The 19,955-nt window shown below is 47.6% G+C and overlaps 1 protein-coding gene across 1 annotated transcript in view; it reads left to right on the top strand.

Annotated features, from left to right (window-relative positions):
* Nucleotides 1–969: 969 nt before the first annotated feature.
* LOC147701825 (uncharacterized) overlaps nt 970–19,955 on the top strand; it is a 58,881-nt gene continuing 39,895 nt past the window's right edge. Inside the window, exon 1 of the mRNA XM_086928708.1 lies at nt 970–1,214. Coding sequence (XP_086784834.1) covers nt 1,132–1,214 — 83 coding nt within the window. The 5' untranslated portion in view covers nt 970–1,131. The remainder of the gene's footprint in view (nt 1,215–19,955) is intronic.

Genomic DNA, 19,955 nt, shown 5'->3' with positions numbered 1-19,955 from the left:
AACGTTGGGTGGCGCCAGCCTCGGATTGGTAACACGGGCACTCGGGCAATGCCCGAGGGGCCGGTGTCTGAGTTCCTGCTGTGGGCTGCTTTTTTGAGCAGCCCACCCCCGATTTAGCAACAGGCAGAGGTATCACTCCGTTTGTCTCCTGGCCGGCCCCTTAATGTATGCACATACTGAGCAGAACAGGGGGCCTCAGTAGATGTGGCCTCACTTGTTTTCAGGTGTGTTTCACTAGTGTAAACTAATGCGTGCATTTTTTTTAACCCCCCCCCAACCCCCTTCCTACTTTTCAATGCACTTACGCTTAAGCAGTGATTTTAGGAAAGGCATTATGCAAATGGAGGCCGATTTTTTGTGTGTGCCCGGGCCGATTTTCAATCCCAATCCGACCCTGGGTGGCACCATGAATGAGTTTTGCACCTAGGTTCTCGCTACCCTAGGTGAGTACTGCCGCCTTCCAAGGGAAAGTACTGGAGGGATCCATCTGGTGATGTATAAAATTTCCTCCTGTATCTTAAAAATGGTTTACTTTAATATGGGTGGAGAATACAAGGGTAAGATTAAAAGGAAAACAAGCATTTGCAATGTATATACACACGTTTGAGCTATTCATATTGCAAATAACAATGATTTTATTTTTGTTTTTATTTTAAAAACATAAATAAAAGGCATTGTGATTTACAATGCCAATAACTGAAATTCGCATAACTGCGAGACCTATTGCATTGCAAATGCAATATGTCTTGCCTTTGCGAGAATTTAAGCCTTATTTACCTGTTTTCAAAACCAACACATAAAGAAAAGATTTGTCATTTACAATGCCAAAAGCTCAAACTTTTGCAAATGTGAGACCTATTGCATTGCAAATGCTTGTTTTTTGCGCTTGGAAGGTACAAAACAAACGTTAGGTTTTAGGGGAGGGCTCTGGTTCTGGGTGAAAAGGGTCGTGGGGAGGGGCTGGTGGGCGGGTGCATTCGTGACACAACGACCCCCTTCGCCTCATTAGCAAAGGAAGAGACCGGGAGACAGACAGACCAACGCTGAAGCACAGAGCAAACACTGCTAAAACAGGAAGAGTTGGAAGACCGAAGCAGAGAGCAGACAGACAGACGCGACTGAGGTGCTGCGATGTCATACTATAGGCAAGGAGAAACCTACAGCTACTACGAATGTGAAGACTCAGACTGGGGTCAAGAAGAGACCCCCGATTGGTGAGTACCTGATTCTCAGACGTGCCTCCTACGGCGGCAGCACTGCCTGGAGCTTGCCCTCATGCCCCGGGATTGTTACTTGTTTATGCCGCCTTCCTGTTTCTAAGAGCTATCAATTTTTGCAGCTATGCCCCGGGATTGTTACTTGTTTATACCGCCTTCCTGTTTCTAAGAGCTATCAATTTTTGAAGCTAAGAGAACACATCCTGGAGTTGTACTTGTTCATGCTTAATACACCTCCGTATTGTTTCTAACCGCTATTACTTGTTGCAGCTATGAGAATTGAAGGTCTGTAACCAAAAGTGCCTTTCCTAAAATGTCGCTGTGTGTGATGCAGATGAGCTGGTTTGTGTTCTCTAAAACCCACAGTCTGCATTTATGCGCCAGGCCTCAATACTAATACAAGTTTCCTATTGATCCAGACACCTCCCACATATTGTGGCCGGGGGGGGGGGGGGGGGGGGGGGCTATTAAATAGTGCACCGTGTGCGATATTGTCTGGTTGTACTGTGGTTTTCTGTTGCATTCAGTTTTGTTGCGCCGTTACCTTGTTTTGTGCGTTAATGTGTTATTTATCTTAAATATAAACAACAAATTCTGCTACATTTCTAGCCAACAGCAGCATCCATTTGGTTGTGGAGGCCTCTGCAGCAGATAGCTTAGGGCAGCCATTTAAACTCTTCTCACATGGATATCAAAGGGGCCGCTGGGCAGACGAGAGGTGTAAGGAGGTGATCCTCCACTGTACCCCAATGACGATACATTATTTTACCCCATCTCCACGGTCTGTTTGCTACATTTTCAGCCCATGCCCTGAAATGGAGTAACTTACCTTCATCACAAGTTCCTTTCCCGAACACGCATTTACCACTGAGGTGGTAACTAGCACTGCCCCGGCTCTATTCAGTCAGCACCGGTGTTTCATGGCCCTCAGGAGAACCGAGAATGGTGTACAGGACCGAGTTTGCAGTGAATCCACAGGCGTTGGACCCCAACCAGGCCTGGGCGGAGGAGGCCCGCGTAGGCCTTGTATAACCATTTTACAACTTAGCACCTTTCCACGGACACCATCCGGCACGCGGACACACTCACGAGCCGCGGGGTGGCGCGCCTCTGAAAGGAGGCGACACGCATGAGGGCGCAGCGCCGCCTCAGACGGTTTATGTGCAAAGCCCACCACCCCCGGGTCTGCTCTGCATCGGTGCGCAGGAGAAGTCTGTCCAGAGCAGGGCACTTGGTGAGGATTGTGGAGGCCCCAGCAGACAGTTTAGGGCAGCCATTGAAACTTATCACAGCTTCGGCAAAAATAGTGAGATCAAAGGCAGGCGGGAGGGGTATGGATGGAATCCGCCACTGTACCCAATGACATCACGTGGTTCACCCCATCTCACACCGCCCCGTAGCCTGGCTGTTAACCCGTAGTTGTTCTTCTGTACATTTGTGCGCCGAGGTAGCTGCTTGTTCCTCTGTTCTTTGTCCCCATGAGCCCCGAGACCTCAGACCTGTGTAGCAAGGCCATGACAGAGATATCTCTAATTTACACCCATGACACACACGTGCACACCCAGACCACGGCACTGGCCGCGTTTGGGGCAGAACAGGGAGAAGCACCAGTTATATATATACACAAGGATATATTCATTTTTGGAAAATATGGTGAGATCTTGCTACATTAAAACTTAAAAAAAACAGTAGGCATGTGTCAGACATGTCTTCTGACCAATTGCTGCTTTTTTGTTTCGTGGGGACTGGTGTTAAGAATCCTCACTTTTTGTAGTCAAAACAAGTAAAGTAAATAGGTGACAATCTTTCTGGTGTACACGCAGCTAAAGGCTGAGGTAGGGAAACAAAAGTGGAGCTCGTTTTTAGTACTCTGAAGTTGGTTGAAACAAAGGTATGGTATGGAATATTTTTGTTTCTTAATTAAGTAAAGCCCTTGCAATAGAACGCACAGTGAAGCACATTATAACACAAAACACAATCCTATCCAAAACCATTATATTAAAAAGTATCGTAAAATTGTCCATCTACAATTCAAATTAATGAGCACATCCAATGAGCAAAGTAAGGCATATAAACTTCTTATCCACAGGTTAAATAATTTAGGAGAGGCGCTCGTCTGCATACCCTGGATACTCTGTGTTCTTTGGAGTACTCGATGGGGCAGATTTACAAGCCCCTTGCGCCACTTTTGCGTCACTTTTCATATGTTAAATGTGACGCAAAAATGTGGCTTGTAAATCTGCCCCAATATTTTTAGCCAAAGAAGCAATTCTACATTAAAGCCTACCGGCTAAGCAGGTGGGGGCAGGGCCGTCTCAACATGGTCGATGCCACCCATATTCCGCGGTTTTGTGTGATAGGCTGGAATTACAGGCAGTGGGCTAGAAACCAAACCTAATTGTTTCTCCTCAACAATAATAAATAAATAAAGGGACGCAATCGCTCCCATCAGTTCCACCTCGTGACCTGGAACCTCACAACTCCCAGGCCATACTTCGCGCCTGAAGAAAGTATTAAACTTGACATGCTGCCCTCCTCCGTCTCACGGTTAACACACAGCACCACCCTCTCCTTATATGAACAGCACACATCACGTGACAACACCCAATTCAAATGCTTAGCAGCAAGGGAGGGTTAAAGTGCAAATGCTCTTAACGAGTTTAGAATACGCTCGCAGCACGTTCTAATTATCATCCATTTAAAGTGCATGCGCAAAGGTGTCATCAAGTGCATTTGCCTCCCCCAACATGCACACCCCGTGCACCCCTCACGTATGGGCATTTTAAGGATGTTGGCGTCCCTTGGCCAGCCGTATTTTGGGGGCTCCTGATTCCAGCGCTTTGTGCCATGTTTAGCTAGGTCCCTGGCAATGCAAAGGAACACTATCCAAATTCAAATCTGTGATTACATTTAATCATCACGGATAGTAACGTGTTTTCAATATCGTAAACCAGCAATAGCTCACTAATATACAATTAGTATTACTGACACTCTCTCTTTTCTCACATGTGAGGTTCTGTTTTGATCTGAAACTTTTTTTATGGGTGTTTGCCTGAAATATAAACAAAACATTTCTCTGCAAAATATCCGTAATAGACTCTGAAACATCATAGACATTAAAAAATAAATTAAAGGAAAACAGTATTTAACAATCTGTTTTAAGAAATATTCAAGTCATCAGGGCAAAACTCTGCAGAACATGGCTGGCTCTGGGTGTGGAGGCTCAGGGGCGTAGCTAGAGCTTGAGGTGCCCGGGGCCATCCCTCAGATTGCCGCCCCTAGGTGGGGGAGGGGGGCGGGCTGGGGATAAAGGACGGTGGGCACTTGAAAGAAGTCCGAGAGACACGTAGTATCCCCGGTGATAGTTACCTCGATCATGCACGTTACATGCACATACATGACATTTTTAAGACAATAACTACCACCCAAAGAGCTACTGACTTCGCTTTCTCTGTTGCCCTTCTAGCTTTGGAAAAGGGGAAGGACTTTGCATGTCACAACTTTAAAATATAATGTGGAAAATTGAGGCTGAAGCTTTTATTCAAATTATGCAGCAGTGTTGACTAAATTGTGCAACAAGAAAAAGCAAACTATGCAGCATAATGCAGCACATTATGTGATAGTATTAGTTCATTTTTTTTTTTTTACGCTTGCTAACACTAGACATAGATTAGGTGGCAAATGCGGCAAATCCATAACTATGCCAAAAAGGCCAGGCCTGCACAATCACATAATTCCAGTGGCCCTGCCCATAGGTCCCTGCTCAAGGAATCATTCTATCATCTGTAACAATCGACATACAAATTATTGTGGTGTGAATTAATGATGAGTAGAATGTTTTTTCATTTAGCCAATGGAAAGATAAAACATATTTTTGTTTTACTTTTTCCATTAATTTATTTTTATGTAATACTGCAATTTCGTAATGGCCTCAGAGTAGGAATACATTTTTTTTAAAAACACGAGTAAATCTATATGCTAATTATAAACACATTTTCACTAACTTTTTTGGGAAAAGGAAATCCTTTGCAAAGCGTTTCTGTCATATCATTTTTGCAACTCCTAGGTACCTTGTGATTGAAGCCTGCAGCCTCTTTAGTGTGAGTGAGTGAAAGTGTTCAGGATGGCTGTGCTTGTTGCAAGGTGGTTAAACATAAATGTGTCGCTTTTTTACCAATGCCCTTCGGGTTATTCTTTGCCATCCATGTTATCCTTGTAGATTGTGTCCAGTGCTATCAAAATCCATATAAGGGGATTTGTATTTGAATCTTGAACTTGATTCTCATTCAAAATCTTGTAAAATCTTATGACCAGGCACTTTACCAAAAAGTTCAGTAGGTCCATTGGTGTCTTGCGGAGCAGATATTTCTCTAGTAGCTAATTCCCCATATTTGAATGAATTACTGTTGCAAGCTTCACATGTCATAGTAAATTCCTCTGGGAAAACATACTATCTATACAATGCCCCAAACTCAGGGTGAGTCCCAATAGAATCCACCAGTCAACTTCCCAACTCATGAGTTGACTGAGCTGGCCCATCACTTCAAGCCAACACCCATGTTCAACCTTCAATTTCCAGCATCTGTTAGTGACAGCTTTGCAAATGTCCAAAAATTGCCAGCAGATGAAATGTAGAGCGACTCAAATCTTCTAAATAGCGCCCAAATAAAAGCAAACAAAGCAATAGAAAAATAAATATAAATCATAAATGATTTAGTGCCAATGTAGAATATATACCTACCTCGTCAGCTTTCTGCTGCACTAAGATCAAGAGGCCTGGAGTTATGTGGCAGGGGAGGACCAAATCATATGGCAGGGTTGACTAAATTATTTAGCAATAATAGGCATATTATGCAGCGAAATATGGCACATTTTATGATAGAATTACTTCATCATTTTGTCATTTTAATACTGTCTGGGAAACGATTTCACCTCATTAGTAGCTGTATAACACCCAAGTATAGCAATAACCAATGAAAGATGACTATTCAACCCTTGGGAAGAAAAGTCTTAACACTGTACAGGGACACACGTCGCTAGGTTTCCTTAGCTTTTGATTGTTTTTTATTAAAAAAAATGTTAACATTTGCAGATTATGTAACAGATGATAGGTGCTGTGGCAAGTGCGACGATCGCATAATTCCACTGGCCATGACTAAAATGCATCTTTTGACTTTAGCTGCTGTAGATTTAAAACAGTTGCCTATTCACAGCTATGTGAAAAATGCCACTTCCTGGGGAAAAGCTAAAACATACATTAATAGACCATGTATGAAAAATACATGACGAATAACTGTATACCTACTGTATGTCAGTGGTCAAATGAATAATCCTGGGTCCTATTTGCAGAATGTGATGTGGGGCCGAGTCTCCCATATCTCACCGGTATTCTCTGACCTTGGGCTGAATGGGCCTCTTTGAATGGTTTGGGGGCCATGTGGAAGCATAAGGCTCCCGTGTGCCACAGGGGCTGCAGGGTCTACGTTGTGATTCAGCGGGCCCAAAACTCAAAGGGGCACAAATGCGGCAAATGATTATGCCCATAATTCTCTCTCACCTCTTTCAATTTTGAAAGCTGCCCGTCAGTGCCTGCAACTTGCAAGTACAAAGCACTTCCCGCCGGCGCCCCAAGGCCAGTATTGACTCCTCAACACAACACGACTAGAGCGTAGCGGTGAACGCGTAATGCGTCATCACTGCTACGTTCTGGTTGCGAGGCTGCGCACACTAAACTGATTGACTGCCCGGCGGCCGCGCGGCACTGGAGCCCCGTTGCGGCCGCCTTAATAATTTTTGGGGACACTGTTCGTTCGAATCGTTCCCCCTTATCCCCCAAATAAATTATAAAGGCGGCCGCAACGGGCCCCCAGTGCCATGTGGCCGCGGCCGCCTCAAAAATGGTGCCGCCTGGGGCGGACCCCCCCCCCCCCCCCCCCCCCCCCCCCCCCAGGTACACGGCTGGGGAGGCTTGAAAGACTGGGGCCATTACTTGGGCCAGATCCTACTTTGCCTATGCCTTAAAACGTCTGTGCCCCCACAGAATTCCCCTCTACCTTAAGATTGTTTTGCTTCTAGGCACTCCAGTGTCCTGTTGGTCAGCCATACTGCTAATAAAAAGGCCTTAAAATGGCAGTGTTAAAGGGCAAGTGCTCATTGCAGGGTCCAAGTTGCCGCAAGGCAGCGTTCTAATGGACCCTCCTTAAAGTAAGAGGCAAGAGTGTATAATGTGCTTGTACCTTCCCCCCATGCGCACCTCATACTCCCCCATAAAATACGCCCCTATATCATTACCAGCGAGGTAAGATAACCCTTGGCTCTGCAGTGTCCAATTCCTCCATGATGCAGCCACTTCCATCGGATCAAGTTTGAGCTGCATAAAAACTGTGGAAAACAAGCACTGGCGTTGCCAATAGGTCTCACATTAGGAAAGTGTGAGCTATTGGTATTGTAAATGGCAATAATTTTTTTTATTTTGTGTTGGCATTGAAAATATATAAATTAATAGCATTGTTATTTATAAAGCCAATAGCTTACACTTTCCTAATGCGAGTCCTATTGGCTATGGGAATGCTTGTTGTTAGCCAGCAAGGACAGTGCTGTTGTGGTGCTGAGTGATGCTGTTATGGTGCTGAGTGATGTGGTGGTGTATTAGAGTGATGTGGTGGAGTCCCAGAGTGATGTGGTGGTATCCCTGAGTGATGTGGCGGTGTCCGTGAGTGATGTGGTGGTGTCCGTGAGTGATGTGGTGGTGTCCCAGAGTGGTGTGGTGGTGTCCCTGAGTAGTGTAGTGGTGTCCCTGAGTGATGTGGTGGTGTCCCTGAGTGATGTGGTGGTGTCCCTGATTGATTTTGTGGTGTACATCAGTGATGTGGTGGTGTCCCTGAGTGCTGTGTTGGTGTCCCTAAGGGCTGTGGTGGTGTCCCTGAGTGCCGTGTTGGTGTCCCTGAGGGCTGTGGTGGTGTCCCTGAGGGCTGTGGTGGTGTCCCTCAGTGCTGTTGTGGTGTCCCTGAGTGGTGTGGTGGTGTCCCTGAGTGGTGTGGTGATGTCCCTCAGTGCTGTGGTGGTGTCCCTGAGTGATGATGTGGTGGTGTCCCTGAGTGATGATGTGGTGGTGTCCCTGAGTGATGTGGTGGTGTCCCTGAGTGGTGTGGTGGTGTTGCTGAGTGGTGTTATGGTGTCCCTGAGTGATGTGGTGGTGTCCCTTAATATTTAACACAGAAACTGTAGTAATGGCCCGGACTAGTGCTTTAATTACGTTTTAATACTTGCTGTTTGACAGCTGAGTTTACTGGACTTAATATGTATTGTTAGTGTTGCTGGGGCTGTTATTAAATTGTTCCTTGTAATATTAGCAGAGATCCTATTAACAGCATGGGCATAGTTCACACTGACGATTTACATGTATGCATTAGTGGTGCAGCAGGCGCAGTGACACTAAGACGCATAGGGGCAAGGGACCTGGCCAACAGTATTTTATGTAAAGCTAATGTTTTAATTTACATCTTTTCTTGGTGATGTATTTTACGGCTTTTGACAGAGTTTCCTGGGTCCGTTCTCTTTGTAAAATATAGGCAAAAATGACATTTTTATTTATCTTGACGACTACAAAGTAATAGCATTTTTCGTGCATTTAAACGTATGCGAAGAGGGAGTTGTGTTTTTACCCCTTACTTCAGCAGTGACTTCTATTTTTTTTCTGGAGCTTAGCTTCCTGCTGTTAGTTGATTTGCATCTCACAGATGCTGCCAGGCAACAGATTTCAATCTTTATGACGCAGCTTAAAGCATTAAAGTATCCTGTTCTTGTTTCGTTTCCAACTGGTGAAAACATGTGATGTTTCACACTCTTGCAAGCCATGGAATTCCTTCTTTTGTTCTGCACACTTTCAGGCGGCCAGAATACCCCGCCATAAACCTCACAATAACAATAGCCCCAATAAAAAAAAAGTTCAGTCGGGACGTCTGGCCTGGAGGCCTGCAGTGCTTAAACCCCCAATGACCCGCTGTCCACAACAAAATGCAACTGTTTATAACCGACCAGTTAATAAAAAAAGACCTTTACGTTTTGCAATATTTGTTATATTCTAACATTTCTCACTTTAAACTTTGTTTTCCCATTTTACACAAGGCACCTCATTCCAGCTAGTGTTCACACGTGTTTAATCGTCCTTGTGTCCGTGTTAGTAGTCAGCTGGGACTGATTCTGACAACGTTTTTGTTTGCAACAGGAAGCCAGGTCAATGTTCGGCGTTTACTCTGGCTCTATAAATTCTCAAGAAGTATATTTACTCGGAGTGAATTATTTCCTGGTACAGTTTTGATAATAGTGCTTCGTGTGTATGAAGCAAGCACTTTGGCATTTGTTCGCTGGAGCTATGCAACATAAATGTTAAAACAAACATGCTTCTGTTTCTAGGAAGGAATTTCCAATATCCACTAGGCACAAGGACAAGCCTTGTAGCAGAGGTTACCAAGCATTCCCTTAGTGGTGGATATCAAATCCCAAGCATTATGGTGACAGTTTTACTGATGTATTCATAGAACACTGCTGCGAAGTATCTCTTTAGTGAAACACAAGTTGCATTCTGGGACTTGTAGTTTAACTTTTAATATTATAAGTATGAGTTAAAAAATCACAAGATAATAAACTGTTGTTGGCTACTAAGACAGGGCTGTTTATCACACATGACATGTATGTTGAAGCTACCCTGCTTTCTATGTCCTAACACCTCTATTGAGAATGCAAAAACGTTACACGCCAGCCCTGCCAAGGTCCCCAGCTCCATGAGTGATGTGCTGCTCTAGTCCAGGTTTATACTTGGAATTCTGGGGCTTGTAGTCTTGTTTATTCTACTCTAAAACAGGGCTACAAATCCAAGAATTCAAAGGGGGAAAAAACTTGGAAGAAAGCAGGTTAGCTGAGACTACCGCAAGACGCTGGACCAAACATATTCTCAGACTGTACTTTGAAGGACTGGGTTATTTAAGACCCAGCGGTGCCAGGGGACAACACCTGAAACCTTCGTGGGTAACCTGCTCCGGCGTACGAATGACAGAGACACGGGACACTTCCTTCGGCGTCAAAGATTCGAGGTTTATTTACTGCAGGGAACACAGAAGTCACAGGAAGTACAACAAGTGTAAGTTCGAGGAGACTGCTTCAAATTGCTACTGTGGATCGCTCCTTTTATACAGATTTCTCCCATTGGGTTACATGGTACACAAAGGTTTACAACTCGGTTCCCATAATTATCCCCGAGAGGGGTCACTTTGGTCACTTTGATACATTCAAGATCCGGAGCATAAGTGCGGAAACATTTGGCGGTTCCCAACTGTAAAAACTCATCTTCCCACCATTAGTACATTCCAATCGGCAGTAAAACAGATCGAAGAAGGAACAAGGACAGGTGCAGAGGAAGATGGAAACAGTGGGGAGATCGAAAAGGGTGTAAAAGGGGAGGTATCGGGAAACACGAGCTACAGGCATCAAAGGGACGTGCCTAATGAGATGCACGGCTGAGACAATAGACCGGCACGGCAAGATGAGCCTCGAGCGGGGCCATCTGCCTTACAGTATCATCCCCCTCGTCATAAAGACACTTTCAAAGGACATGTGTCTTCCGCGGATGTCTTGGGAATCCCAGGGTCGCGAAGCGGACAACGTCCGTTCGCTGGCTACTTGAGGGCAAGAAACAAAATGGATGCCGTATCTAAGATGGAACCCGTGGGTACAGATGAAAAGCCCACGTAACAAACGAACGGTTTAGGTTAGCACAGCGAAACTGCGTACACCCACTAAACTCGTCATTTGCGGTTCATAGATACCAGACTCGACCATATTCGTGCGAGTCGAAAACACCACTTACAATCGTCACGGAACCTCAGACGCTCCTTTTGCCCTTATGTAGGCAAGCACTAGTCGGAATCATACTCGATATTCATCAGACCATCTAGATGTTGCTGTAACATAGCTCTGTCCAACCGAGCTCCTTTGGTAACAGGCGGCTGTCTTATACCCGTCGTAGCACAGAGGCCACATAAGGCAGGACCACACTGCACACAAAGGCAACACGTGAACAGGAACGCCACAACAACTCCGATAATCATCAGAATCTTCCTACCCCAAGTCGACATCAGGCCCCAAAACCACCCAAGTAGCGTCCAATCCCCTACATCCACGTGTATGGATTCAGAGATCTTATGCAACTTTGAGATGGCTTGATAGACGGTCGGAGCGTTATCTGGAATGAAAATACAGCAGCTCGAATGGATCACCTTACATACCCCACCTCGATCTGCTAAGATCACGTCTAAAACCATACGGTTTTGTAACGTCATAAGCCTATCCGCCTGAAGTTCTGTGGTGATATTACCAAGGGCACTGGCAGTAATATTAGCTGTCGATTCCACCACTCGAGTCAACTGTCTCAGGTTCCTACTATTAACCATAGGCCCCCAAAACGGGAGGAAACCCTTGAAAAAGTCTCCTGCCTCTTGACCGGAGTGTCCTCTTCGCCAATTACGCCTCTCACAACTCTAGTCTTGTGATAGTCTGCGTCTACAGTGAACGTCGGAGGCAACAGGTTTGCGATAAAACATGAGCCCACAAAGTCGGAGGGCAACCATGCATACGCACGATCATGGCAGACAAAGTATGTACCCTTGGCAGCCAGAAACACAGGGGACGAGACCATCGGCAGAATGTAATTCTCGGTGCAAGCCCTCTCTCCAAGTCGAGCTTTCGATCTTCGGCTGCGACCTATTAGACAAAAATTACCAATGTGGGGTACGACCCATATCGGAGGCGAGCTTTTAAGCTGTTTTTCACTCGTGAGCGCACTATACTCGACCTTACTCAGGACCCTATAGGCTTGTACCTCTTCCTCTGGGATGAGCGACGGCTCATAGATATCTCTATCTAAATCTTCTATCGCTATAGACAAAGGCTTATGATACGAGCCAGGGCCAAAATAGGGAGAACGTGGCTCTCGACTGGGGTAAGAATCTAGTGCGCTTCGAAACATTGTTTGGAATGCTCGAGCTGAACCCTGGGAACTATACGGTAAGACCAGATATGGAATTCCCTTATCCGTGGTATGTGGCATCAGCCCAAACACCCAACAATTAGTAGTATTAACCACTAACTGGTGCTGATGAAGGAGCTGAATAAAGGAATTATTTCGGAATTCTGCACGTCTAGCCTGCTCGTGTTCGGGTAGGATATGGAAAGAATGAGGGGATGTAGTGGAGGTAAGTTTAGGGTCAGAAGTAGGAGTAGGTATGGCAGAAGGTAAGAAGTACGACATCATGTAATACACCCCACCCGCCAATAGTGCAGAAACAGTCAAAAGCAATATGAACATTTGAAACATAAAACATTTGGTACGAATAAGTTGTTGCAGTTTGAATCTTTGCGCCTGAGCTTCTTCCAAGTCCATCAGCTTTGAAAACGCCATCCCCTATGACCGTCCGCAACGTTTCTTGACGCACTTCGTTCTGTGTAGCAGTAGTCAATCCCTAGGAGTTCCCAGGAACCGACAGTCTTTAACCTAGCGTCAAGACCTACTAACCAGAAGGAAGTACACGCGCGGCCCTACGGCCTTTATTCACAATGTATATGCAAAATGTCTCTCAGCTGTGGAAGCAAAAATACATATGGAACGAAACTCAATATATACAAAAATAATTACAATGATACGGGTGTTCAGACTGATCGTGGAAAACGGGAAATGCAATTGTCAAGGGACAAAACAAAATCTTTTTATTTGTCCTTAGTGCTGGATCGCAAAAAGTATCGAGTTTTCCCAGGACGTGTATGTTCATCAAACAAAGGATCCGATGAGGGAACAGGGTCCTGCTGATCAGTCGAATGTTCCGGTCTTGAGTCTTTTGGTGGCAAATGTTCAACAATGTCTTTCTGCTGCACTGAGGATTCTCCGCGTCGCTAAAAGGTACAAAAGCCGGCAATCCTTCGGATTCAGCTGAAGCAATGCCCCTCCTCACCCACGAGTCTGCCGGTAAGGGTATAGGAACTTTCTTCGTATGGGTGGCATGCACCCAATTTTTTCGGCCTTCTAAACGGACGGCAGTTCTCGTGGCAAGGAGGACCTGGTAGGGTCCAGTGAAGCGGGGCTCCAAATTCTTCTTACGGGCAAAGTTGCGTGTTACCACCCAGTCTCCGGGCTGGAGCTGGTGGCCTGGACCCTCCGTCTGCGTCGGCAGTGCTTCGTAAACCTGTTGGTGAATTAACCTCAGTTTAGCAGTCAGATCATGAAGATAGTCAATCAACATTGGGTACTCAAGACTAGAGAACACACCCGGTCTAGGGACCCCCCAGACATTCGCAGGACGACCGAACACTATTTCATAGGGACTAAGCCCTACTCTGGAGTGTACGGTTGCCCTAGTTGACAGTAAAGCTAAGGGTAAAGCGTCAGGCCACGAAAGACCAGTCGTAGCCTGAATCTTCGCTAGCTTAAGTTTAAGGGTGCCGTTATACCCTTCAACCAAACCAGCTGACTGGGGATGATTGGCGCTATGGAATTTTTGATTAATTCCAAGGCCCTTACACACACTCTTCATTACACTCCCCACAAACTCACTTCCGTTATCAGACCATACAATCCGAGGCATTCCATACCGAGGAAAGTATTCCTTCAGTAGGATTTTCGCAGTCGACAGGGCAGTATTGTCTTTGAGAGGGTAGGCTTCAATCCATCGGGAGAACGCGCAAACCACAACTAAAACATATTTCAGGTTGTTGCATCGCTCCATATGGATGAAGTCTAATTGAATCACCTCAAAAGGACATGAAGGGGGAGCAAAATGGCCAGGAGGTGTTGGGGTTCCCTTACCAGGATTGTACAACATACATACCATACAATTCTTAACCAACTGTTCAGCACATTTCGTGATACCATCATTCTTCCACACATGGGACAGCAACTTACAAATACCTTTCACACTAATATGTGCTAACCCATGCGCCATTGTCACAACAGCTAGCACATACGCATCCGGCAACATCCATCTCTTATGTTCCGACAAATCAACCCAACAACCATTCGCATCCAACTTTCCCGTACTTTCTTTCCACTTCGTCTTTTCAGTCTCGGTGGCCTCATCTTGAATCGCTTTCACACTCTCGATAGTGTCCTCACAGATACTAGTCTCTGTAGGCCACCTAACCAAACTCGTCACATACATTCTAGTGCTAAGGTTCCGGGCAGTCTCCTTAGCAATCTCATCCGCAAATGCATTACCACGACCAACATCATCCGTCACCTTACGATGCGCACTACATTTAATAATCGCTACCTGCTTAGGCAACGTAAGTGCATCCAAAAGATCATTCACAAGCTGTCCATGCTGAATCTTCGTACCATGCGACGTCATAAAACCTCTCTCTCTCCACAACCGTCCAAAGCTATGGGCGACGCCAAATGCATATTGGCTGTCGGTAAACACATTCACACGTTTCCCTTTCGCTAACACACACGCTCTAGTAAGAGCAATCAGTTCTGCAGCCTGGGCAGAGTTCTGATTCAATCTCGCAGTTTCCACAACAGTATTCAAAGTTACAACAGCATACGCAGTCGTCACATCACCATTCGGCAATTTAAAACATGAACCATCCACATACAAAGTTCCATCTGGATTTTCCAAAGGAGTGTTTTTAAGGTCCACTCGACCTTTTGTTTCCTCTTCAGTCCTCAGATAACAGTCATGTTCTGCTATTTCATCTGACTCTGTGCTAATTGGTAACAAAGTCGCCGGGTTCAGAACATTGCAACGTTTTATCTGAATATGACTTGCCAACAGCGTCAACTCGTACCCAGACAACCTCGCACTCGTCAAGTGCTGAGTTTTCGTACGATTCAAAAGAGTGTCGACCGCATGCGGAACCATCACCGTAAGCATATTATCCATGACCAATCCTGCTGATTGTCGGATGGACACCGCAGCTGCCGCTGTTGCTCTCAAGCAACTCGGCAATGCTCTAGCTACCGGGTCCAAGGTCGAGGAAAAATATGCACATGGACGTTGCTTACCACCAAAAGGTTGCGTTAAGACACTCAAAGCACAACCTTCCCTCTCGTGAGCATATAATGTAAACGGCTTACTGTAGTCAGGGGTACCTAAAACAGGAGCCGAACACAATGAGTCACGCAATTCAGAAAAACTCTTCTGACATTCTTCCGTCCATGGTAAAGGAGTTGAAACATCCTTGCACGTAAGAGCCACCAATGGTTTCGCTAGCAATGAAAAATTTGGAATCCATTGCCTGCAATACGACGTGATACCTAGAAAGGCACGCACATCTCTTTGGGTTGTTGGCACAGTCATTCGCGCAATTGCTGCAATTCCCTCTGGGGTCAACCGCCTTCCCTCCTTTGACAATAAGTGACCTAGATAGGTTACTTCTTGACAACAATATTGGAGTTTAGAAGGTGACACCTTGTGATGTAAGTCACAGAGATGTTGCAGCAACGACACCGTAGCAATTTTGCAAATGTCCTGAGTATCTGCAGCCACCAATAAGTCATCGACATATTGGATTAAGGCCGCACCAGCCGGCAACGTAAACGCATCCAGTTGACCCTTCAAGGCTTGACTGTAAATCGATGGACTCTCACAGTAGCCCTGAGGAGCACGTTTAAACCGGAAGCTGCGACCACCAAGAGAGAAACCGAAAAGGTCTCTGCTTTCTTCGGCAATCGGAATGCTAAAGAAAGCATTCTTCAAATCGATCACCGAAAACCAAGATGCAGAAGCTGGAATCAGAGTCAGTAGCGCCGTGATGTCAGGCACAACAGGGAACTGAGGAATCACAATTTTATTTACTTCCCGTAAATCAATAACAAAACGATAAACAGGCGGTTTCGAAGGATCAGTACGTTTTAGAATGGGCAGTACAGGGCTGTTGCACACGTTTCCCCGCGTTTCTTCAATAACATCTTTCTCGATCAGATCATAGATGATCGCTAACAGTGCTCGTTCACCATCAAGAGAGATTCGATACTGGGGAATACGTGGCAATCGTACATTAGATTTCAGCTGAACAACATAAGGGGAGATGTCAAGCAGGCCCACATCATTGGGACCGGTGGCCCACAAAGATGCAGGAAGAGAACCCAATTCCGGTGGAAGCTTATCGAGAGACAAGTACATAGGAGAGACAACCCTCTCACCTAACGTAAGCTTTACACCCGCAGGAGAACAATACAAAGTTGCATACAAACGTTTTAGCAAATCCAGGCCCAAAAGATTTTCACCACAACCAGTAGGTAAAATCAACAGAGCTTGGGGGAGGAGCTTCGCGGGCGACCAAGATTGCCGCGTAAGCTCGGAGCTCCGTGGACCGTCCGACCCACCGCAACTATCCTGCCTGAAATCCTGGTCCACATTGGTGGAATTGTAATGCTGGTGGCCTGCTGAGGTGGGGACTGCAATCGGCTTCCGAATCGGTGGATCCTGAGCAAAGTTACGTCGAGCTGAACTCCGCTCCATGACGGTGCCATTGTCCCTCCGGACTTCGTCACTTCGCACGATCGGACTGCGTAGTGCCCGCCTGCCGCCTTCGTTGGTGAAGTAACTGCGCTCCTGCTTGAGCCTTCGGCACCCTGGTCTTGCCTTCTTGATCCGTCTGCCTTTCGGCTGTGGACCCAGACCTGTTGCCACCTCGCCTTTGTTCTCACGTACCCATCATGGCGGGCAGAGGTGATCCGGACAGGGCATCGAATAAAGGTGGTCGGGGCAAATCGCAAACGCAGAATAATCGCATGGAGCGATATGTGAATCTCAAGTCGCCACCTACATCTGGGGCCGTCTCTAAAGGGACCCCATCGACGAGCCCGCCGGATGGATCGGACCCCACCCTCGTGGACATCATGGGTGCCATTACTAGCCTCCGTGCCGACATGCAGCAGCAGCACGAGACCCTGACTCATAAAGTGGACTCCATGGCTGTTGATATCACCCTCATTAGGGCCGACTTGGGCAAGACCAACGAGCGTGTGAAGGCTCTCGACATCAAGACCGCCAGCCTAACCTCGGACGTTTCCGAGCTACAGACTGAGGTCCGCAACCTGCGGACGACCGCTGATCTGTTCTCAAGGCGGCTGGAGGACTTTGAGGGGCGAGCCAGGCGGCAGAACGTCCGCATAGTAGGGGTACCGGAAGGATCCGAGAATGACGCAGCTGACCTATTTGTGGAGGACTTGGTTAAGACTCATTTGGCGCCCTCTGGACTGAGTAACTTTTTCTCAGTGGAGCGTGCCCACCGTGTACCGGGGGGCCCGCCGAAAACGGGAGCGTCGCCGCGACCGATTGTGGCGCGCCTCCTCAACTTCAGAGACCGGGACGCGATCCTCCAAGCTTCCAGATCGCATGGTCCACTTCACTACCAAAATGCGGAGGTGCACTTTTATCCGGACTTCATCAGGATGGTGCAGCGTCAGCGCCTGAGCTACGCGGGGGTGAAGAGACGCCTCAGAGACTTGGGTCTCAAGTACTCAATGATGTTCCCTGCGAAACTCCGTACTGAGCACAAGGGACGTGCCCTCTTTTTTGACTATCCTGAAAATGTCAGTGAATGGCTGGACACTGTTTCGCCTGCTCGTGACGAGCAAGAGGATGAAGTTGGAGGCGCCTCGGGCGGAGCGGAGCGGCAAGACTGAACTAGGAGCTGATGCTACCCCCACCTCGAATGACCGCCGGACTGGTGCTTTGTTACTTAATGGTCTCTCCTTCATTTACATGGTGGGTGGCGGGACGATTTCACGGAGATTCCTTACTCCTCTGGGTCTTTCGTAGAGTAGTTAATGGGGCGACAGGCACACTGCTGGTTGGGGGGGCTTTTTAGTCTACTGCAGGGGTGCAGGGTGGGGGGTTTGTTGGGGACAGTTATTTTGTATGTTGTTTTTTCCTTTCTTTCTCTTGTGTGGCAATGGGACATTGGTGCTCCTGAACTGTTTTTGATGCGGGTGTCTTTGGGCATTGGGTGGGACGGGCAGTGGGGGGATGGGGGGTAGGATGTTGAGAATTCTCAGTTGGAATGTTAACGGGTTGGGTGACCGAATCAAGAGAGGGGTGGTGATACATCTGATTAAACGGCACATGCCAGATATTGTCCTTCTTCAGGAGACGCACTTGGTGGGCAACGCTTGTAAAGCTCTGAATCGTAAGTGTTACAAAATGGTGGCGCACTCGGGGTTCTCTTCCGGCTCCCGGGGGGCGGGCATCCTCGTGCGCGCGTCCTTTCCCCTAGAGATAGAGACCACCTTGATTGATGACAGGGGGCGGTACGCCGCCGTGGCTGGTGGATGGGAAGGGCGTTCCCTCACGTTGTTTCCTGTGTACGTCCCCCCGGGGCTCCAATCTAGTACCTTTCAGGACCTTGGTGGTGCCATCTTGTCTATGCCGGCTGGCCGGTTGATAGTGGGGGGTGACTTTAATTCAGTTTGCTCTGGTCTGCTTGATCGCCAACCGCCCCGCGACCTACGTAGCCCGCAGATGTGGCTGCCATCCTTTCTCGAGTCCATGGGTCTGGTAGACGGGTGGCGACTTCTGCATCCCACGCTCCGTCAATTTTCTTTCCTATCGGGTGCACACGGGAGTCTTTCTCGCATCGACTATGTCCTCACATTGGCTTCGGACGCACTGGCCGTTTCCGAAGCCCGCTTTCTGGCGCGGGGCATTTCTGATTACTCCCCGTTATGGGTCTCCTTTGACTTTGGGGTGGTCCTGTTGGAACGACCGGCAGCGGTCAATCCGTGGTATTTCCGGAACTTCAAAACCCGCTCCCTCCTGGCCAAAGCCATTGATCTTTATTTCTCCGAGAACGTGGGCTCGGTGAGGTCGGCCGTTACGCTTTGGGAAGCCTTCAAGACGGTGCTCCGTGGCGAGGCCCAGGCGCTCATCGCTGAGGCCCGCCGGACTAGGGATTCTGACATGCTGGTTGTTGAGCAGGAGGTCCTGCGACTCGAGGCCCAGCTGGGGCCCGAGCCGGACCCCTCTGTCCTGCATACCCTCTCGCTGAAACAAGCGGAGTACCATGCCTTGGCCACGAATGCCGCACTCGCTCTAGCCAAGGAACAGCGAGGCCGCATCTACGACGTGGGCGATAAGGCCGGGAAGTTGCTGGCTTGGTTAGACAGAAGGGAGATGGCCAGCCGTGTGGTACCCGAACTCCTCGGAGATGACGGTGTGGTCCTTACGGACCCTAGTGCTATCGTTGACTCATTCGCTGGCTACTTTCGGGGGGTCTATGAGTCTGCCTCGGACTTTTCGGAGGCGGACTCATCGGCCTTCCTCTCGGATATTGACCTACCCTGCCTTTCCGAGGATGAGAGAGCGGACCTGGATAGAGACATCACCGCTGACGAGATTGACCTTGCGATCCGCTCCCTACGGACCGGAAAGGCCTCCGGGCCTAACGGCATACCGGTGGAACTGTATAAAATCCGCTCGGACGCGATCTCCCCGCACCTCCGTAAAATGTTCTTGGAGTCTTTTGAGAGGGGCTGTCTCCCCCTGGATCAACGACTAGCTACCATCGTGGTCATCCACAAGGAGGGTAAGCCACGGGACGTCTGTCGATCGTACCGTCCTATCTCTCTCCTTAACGTGGAGCCCAAGGTCCTCGCCAAGCTGCTCGCCAACCGATTGATTGGCGTCATTAGCGACCTCGTGCACCCCGACCAGTCGGGATTCATCCCCCACCGAAACACCGCCCTCA

Source organism: Lissotriton vulgaris, chromosome 7 (assembly GCF_964263255.1).
Source record: "Lissotriton vulgaris chromosome 7, aLisVul1.2, whole genome shotgun sequence".
In the NCBI taxonomy this organism is placed as follows: Eukaryota; Metazoa; Chordata; class Amphibia; order Caudata; family Salamandridae; genus Lissotriton; species Lissotriton vulgaris.
This window is presented reverse-complemented; position numbering and strand designations above follow the sequence as displayed.